The sequence below is a fragment of the Pteropus vampyrus genome, unplaced genomic scaffold (assembly GCF_000151845.1).
Source record: "Pteropus vampyrus isolate Shadow unplaced genomic scaffold, Pvam_2.0 Scaffold5, whole genome shotgun sequence".
Taxonomy (NCBI): domain Eukaryota; kingdom Metazoa; phylum Chordata; class Mammalia; order Chiroptera; family Pteropodidae; genus Pteropus; species Pteropus vampyrus.
The window spans coordinates 2651785-2658111 of NW_011888786.1; the positions used below are offsets into that span (position 1 = coordinate 2651785).

Genomic DNA, 6327 nt, shown 5'->3' on the forward strand with positions numbered 1-6327 from the left:
AAATGTCAGAAGTATGTAAGCAGCTACTTTTAGTTTGAGGATAATCTGACCGAGGTCAAAGTGAACTTCCTACTACCAAGTTCAGTCTTCATCTAATCTCACCCTTCTTTGGAAAATCACAAGTCACGACCTTTTTTATTGCCCAGTTTAAAGTTTTATTCAAAGAGCAAAGGTTTGACAGTGCATAGAATAAACGACTGTTTATGGGCCACCTGTCGGGCCAGCACCAAAGGATTGAGAACATATTTTGCTCACTGAAAGGTGTATTGAGCCTTGTCAAATCACACTGCTCCTTCAGAGGGTCAGACAATTTAATGTGGCCTGACAGGTCAGCACTGTGACTGGCCACTCCCAATTCCCTTTAATCTACTGAGCATCCATGCAATGGAGGAAGCGACACACCATGAGGAAAATGGCCCAAACCCAAAGACCAGAGGTTCAGATGATCCTTGACTTGGAAGAATAGATAAATCTAGGAACCTTCACAAATGACCAAATTGGCACAACAGTCATTAAAACAGATGTATAACGGGGCAAGGCTTAGTTATTCACAGAAAAATCCTGGCAGTGTTTAATTCTAATTCATGATTGGGCTCATTGCTCATATTATTTTACTTAATCCTCATAAAGCCCCTTTTGAGGTAGGTGTTATCTCTTCTATTATCTACTTCATGTCCCGGATTAGGAAATCAAAATACTTAACCCAATATGTCAAGATCTGCTATTGTTCATTCCTAGTAGTTCTGATTTGCTTTTTTTTAAATTGGTTTTTCTGGTAATTTTGAAATTGTTTTATTTCTCTCCTTATTGAGGTTAGATGTGCATTTTGAATTGTATCAGTTACTTAGAAACACTTTTCCAGTGGAGGTGACATGCATCCTAAGGAAAAACAAAACCACTTTAAAAGTGGACGATTCTAATCACAGTCGGATAGTCCACAAAGTGGACCGCAATTGTATGGACACTAGAAATACAGTGTGTAACATTAACATTTTCCTATAGGTGCTTTCTGACAATGATGGTTTGTTTTATCCTCGTGTCAATAATTTTTTAATGAACTGGTGTCCAATGAAACTATGAAATGTCAATGCCAAATTTTGTTGACGCTATCATATGCAAATCATATTATAAGCAGGTTATTTGGTTGGTTGTTTTTTTAGTTCATTCCTTCAATCACCTGTTTTAAAAGAAATGTTTTTCAAATGTCCTCTTTGGGATGGATCCTAAGGATCAATTTAGAAAGAAAAATACTTCGTGAACCATTCCTGGTGGGCAGAGCCCTGTTTCTGCTGGACTTCTTTGGGTTGGGCTGTGTCACCATCTTGTGTCCTAAAAATAAACAAAAAGCTTTCTTAGATTAGTTTGAAAACTATTCAATAAACAACTTAATACCCCACTATTTTTTCAGGGGAAGATACCTGCTTCTTTACTCTTCAAAAGATCCTAGCACTTGACGGGCCAACATTAGTGTCTGGAATTAAGTTGCGAAGGACGGGGGTGGGGAGGGAACATCTAATTCTTGTTGGGAAATCAGCACGTTCTCCATTGTGTCACTTAAGACAATGAGGTGTATTTGCAATATGCATTATTAATTCAGACACATATTAAACAATAAATCCCATAAAAAGGTAAAAGGAAGAAATGGTTACTCAACAGCATTACAATTTATGGCTTCTTCAAAAGTTATCTACTGTGTTTTAGCATTTTGATGAGGCTGTGAAATTAGCCTTTAATAAATTGCAAAGGGGAAACAGGAAACAGGAAGTATGGTGTATACCTGACCGAACAACCTCTATCTGCAACTTTGAAAATTCATATAAAATAATGGGAACATAGTTTTAAATAGAGGCATATAATGATGAGATGAATCTGTGGCCAGAGTCAGGGGCTCTAGCAGTTAATGGAGGGGTGTGCTGGGGGCTCCTGGCCTCAGTTTCCTTAGCTGTGAAACAAAGCGCTGGACTGATTCAATGACTGACTGCTGGAAGGTCCATCCAGCTTAACTCTGTAAAGGTCTATGTCACTCCCTTTGTCTGAACAGCCACAGGTAGGCAGGCAGAGCCTTTGGAAAAGGAACATTCTAGGAAGGGCTCTTTCTGAAATGCAAACTTAAAAGTCCGGAATTTAAAAATTTTGCCTCTGAATAGAAAACTAGATAGGAGGGAGAAATAATAACGGTGGGGGTGGGGGGTGTGTGTGTGTGGTAAATCGTGTTTCTGGAAGAGAAGCATGTTGCAAGCATTTCTGGAAAAATAAGGCAGTATCTGAGCTTGTCTTGTATGAGCAGCCAAACCCACAGATTAAGAGGCCTTAAAATTCCAGGATGATACAATCAATCTTGAGAAGTAACCTGAATAATAGTAGAAATACAACGAATGCTTCCGTGCCAGGTCCTGTGCTAAACACGTCCTACGAATTAATTCCTGTAGCCTCATATCAGTCTGAGGAGATTGGTGCTGTATTAGCTTCATTTTAGAGGTGAAGAAATGGAGATCCAGAAAGGTCAAGTAGTCTGCCCAAGGCCACACAGCTAAAAGCGAGGAGGATCAGAACTTGAATCTAGACCTCAAGGCCAGATGATGAGAGTCTACCTTCTGTGTAACCCACACTGAAGTGGTCAGCTAAGTGATTTGATGTCCCCTGTCTAATCATCCATGAAAAAAAGCCTTTCTGGAATTTGGTCCGAGGAATAGTCCCTCTTCCAAACAATGACATATTTCCCTCCTACACAAGCTTCCCATTTGGCTGGATTGTAATTTGTCCAAGGCAGGGCTTGTTTTGCTATTCTTTATATCCGCCTAAATGCCAGATATTTAATAGATGTTGAAAAAGAACCCTAATTTTCCTCCTATTATGGAGAAAGAGAATCACAGCTTCTTCGCCCTACCTTGTGGCAGTTTTCACATCTAGAGACTGCGTGGGTTTGTAAGGCCGACCTCCGCTGGGGCTCGGGTCCAAGCTGGGTGACTTAGTTATTGGAGGGGCATTGATCCTGGAGCTCAGATCACCACTCAGAAAGTTCTTGGCATAGGAGGCGAGGTTTGGCACACTGACCACTCGGCTGGGCACTTCCTCCATCTTCTTTTTCTGTTTAGATTAAAGGACAGGCCCATTAGAGTCACCCAAGAGGCACTATCGTAAAAGTAAGTGAGGCCTACCAACCAAAACTATATGAGCAAGGAGGCAAGACTTTTGTTTATGTACTTATATTATTTTTTTAAGTATTTTTTTCCCTCTATTTTATGTTTTAAGAAACACATAGGTTTCTTATCCAAAATTTCTGGGGACAGATGTATTTCATAATTCAAAATATTTTTTTTAGATTTTCAAAGACCATATAACGCCCCTAGCATGAGCTGGGCCCACCTTGTCCTCAAATGCACTGATATTTCTGAAGTGAAACTTAGGTTTGGTCCTATTAAGAGGGATGATAGAAAAAGTATAAATGAGCTCACATCAATTTGGCTTAAGTTGGGTTTATTGTCATATGAGCTATGAAAAAATACTAATTTTTAAAGCATTTTTAGGATTTTATGATAGCAGATGAGATGAAATATTCTCATTGTAACAAATTCCAAAATATAGGGTGAAAAAAGTTAAGAAATGGAAGATTCCTGCTCTTCTCTCTCCCACTCGCTATGATTACAGCCATTATTAAAATCGACACATTTATTTATAGGAAATTTGGAAAACACGAAAACCCAGACAAAATTAAAAACACATTATAATCTGCCTAGCCAGATACAAATACTGTTTAAAATTTGGACTATTTCTTGTGGGTCTTATTTTCGGTGAAGATTCCTCTGAATGCATGCCAGCCCTTTGATAGATAAGCTGTAGTTTTTAGGAAAAAAGGAAACCTTCAGAATTCCGTAAGGCATTGAAGCCAGAAGAACAAACTTACTTTCATGGACGGAGTCAAATACCCTGGGTGAGGATTGAAAGAGAAGGACCGATTCCGATGGGACACTGCGCTGGGGAACGCTGCATAGTGAAATCTTCTCTCCTCCTGGAAAAACAACACAGCTGAGTCTAAATGGGCCTAACCACACGGCACCGGGTTTGACTTGAAGGAAGACGGCTGTGTGAGGGCAGAATACAGAGAGAAGGAAAGTCCAGGGCAAGAGGGGAAGTCAGTGGGGAATCAAGCTGTCGTCCACTGAAGCTTTGAGAAAGCACCTTTCCTCCTGGGTCCTTCATGTCCCCAGCTCCTCTTATCGTAAAGGAATGCCTTAGGGAAGTTAGAGATCCAGGTGTCAGTATTTGAGAAGAGCCTCCTGCAGAAAGTCAATGATGAAGGCAAAGAAAGAAGACCCCCCAGGTGCAATCACTGTATGGTCAATCTTGTTTATTTACGTGTGTCGTCCTCCACTTTATTTCCTTCTGTATTATTTTTAAAACGAATTCCAGTCATTGTATAATTTCATCTGTAAAAATATCTATACGTATCTCTGAGAGATAAGGACTCTGGAAAAAGACCCACAATACCTTTGCCGCACTTGAGTAATTCCTTATTAGTATCGTCTCATTTTCAGTGAGTGGTTAAGTTGTCCCGAATGTCTTGAGAGGATAGAGTGGAGCAGGAGGCCGGGGACGGGGGTGAGATGAGATACAAGGGCGGCGCGCGTGTACTTGTGGGAGGACGTGCGGCTGCGCAAGCCACTGCACGACCGTGGACTGTACTCTAAGATGGGAGGCCACGGAGGTGCTGAGCAGAGCCGAGCTGTGATCTGGCAGTTGCCTGAGCTCACTCTGGTTGCTGTGAGGTCAGCACAGTGGGATGAGGCTCGAGCGAGGGGAGACCGTGGATTCTCCATCGTGCATGTGTGAGGCGATCGGGCTTGGACCAAGGTGGTGGAGACAGAGACGGTGGGAAGTGGCTGGACTTCTGATGTGGCTAACTAGCGCTACCCCGTAGGCCACACTGAAAGAAGTGAATCTGTCACCCACTGTCCCCAGAGCTGGATGTAAGCCATTAGGAGCTGTTCCAGCTGATTCGGCTGGGGCAATATAAAGAACTTTTGACTAAACCGTGGAGCATGGGGAGGCTGGGTTAGAGCCTAAAGAAATGGTCAAAGTGTGAGGTGACACAGATGTGAGGTGGGCGGCCACAGGAATGAGCAGGAGAGTCTGGCGAGGGGCATTTCAAAGAAATAGCGACCAAGCCTTGGTGGCTGCAGGATACAGAAAACTTTTTAAGGGGTCCAGGGGGTGGCTTTGCTAACTAGAAAACAGGTGGTCATTTCTATGGAAGGAACATCGATAAAGAATAACTGGCTTGATTGAGTCGACTAAAATCCACTTCAGATTTTCCCGAATTCCGTTGGTTAAAAAAACCAAACCAATATTAGCAGCAGGGGAATGCTGTGGGACTTGGGAACAGAATGATTTTTTTGCCTGCTATTTTCCCGTGTTAATTTTTTTTAGTATTTATTTATTTTTATTAATTTTTTCTATTTTTGTTTTATTTATTATTTTTTAGTATGTATTTAAAAAAAATACACACACACACACATATAAAAGGAAAAAATAACAGAGGATCTTTTTTGTAAGGTGGTTATATGGTCATCAGGATTAAAAATTTTAGGTACCAAGGGAAATGCCAGGCGCAAAGTGGATGCCCCTCCCGGAGGAAGGCTGGCGGCCCGCAGCCTCACCGTGAGCTGCTTGATGATGTCCTCTCTCTCCTTCAGGCGGGTCTGCAGACGGCCAATGAGCTGAAGGTCCTCGGGCCTGGACGCCCCCTTCCCTGGCTTCTCCCCGGAATCTTTCAGCCTGTTTCAGGCAGACATGCAGTTAGCCCCTTACTGCAATTACTCAACCACGAGCAGGGAGAATAGGTGAAGCCGTGATGGGGACGCCACTATGTGCTCAGCCTGGCCAGCCATTCTCTCGTTCACGAAAGGGAAGACTGAGGCCCAGAGAGCTTGCCCAGGCGGCCACCCGTGAGTTGTCTGCAGAGCTCAGGGTGGAGCCCACGGCCTCAACTCCCAGCCTGACCGTTGTCAGTTTCCCCAAGGCTGTGGGGCCGAGGAACCAAAGGCCGGTGTGTGCTCGCAAAACCCAGGGATGTTTGGGAGAAGAGGCCTCAGCAGGACCATGCCCCAACCCCCAGCCAATGCCCGCAAGGCTGTGCTAATGCTGACGTGGCTCTGGCGCCATCTGCTGGCCGGCACGGAGCACGGCATGAGCTAGTTCCAGGACAGCAGCGGGGCGGCCGGTACCCACAGCCCGTTCACCGTGAAACTGGAGAGAAATAACAACTCTCTGGATGGTAGGAGAGAGAGATGGTTAGGGCTGCAGATGACCTATAGACTGTAGCCGATA

At 43.4% G+C, this 6327-nt stretch overlaps 1 protein-coding gene across 1 annotated transcript in view; it reads right to left on the reverse strand.

The window, feature by feature from the left end:
- Positions 1–134: 134 nt before the first annotated feature.
- The window catches only part of FAM184B (family with sequence similarity 184 member B), a 72564-nt gene continuing 66371 nt past the window's right edge, over positions 135–6327 (reverse strand). Inside the window, exons 14-17 of the mRNA XM_023533944.1 lie at positions 5658–5775; positions 3905–4009; positions 2888–3087; positions 135–1329 (exon numbers count right to left, since the gene is read on the reverse strand). Of these exons, the coding sequence (XP_023389712.1) occupies positions 1236–1329; positions 2888–3087; positions 3905–4009; positions 5658–5775 (517 nt within the window). The 3' untranslated portion in view covers positions 135–1235. The remainder of the gene's footprint in view (positions 1330–2887; positions 3088–3904; positions 4010–5657; positions 5776–6327) is intronic.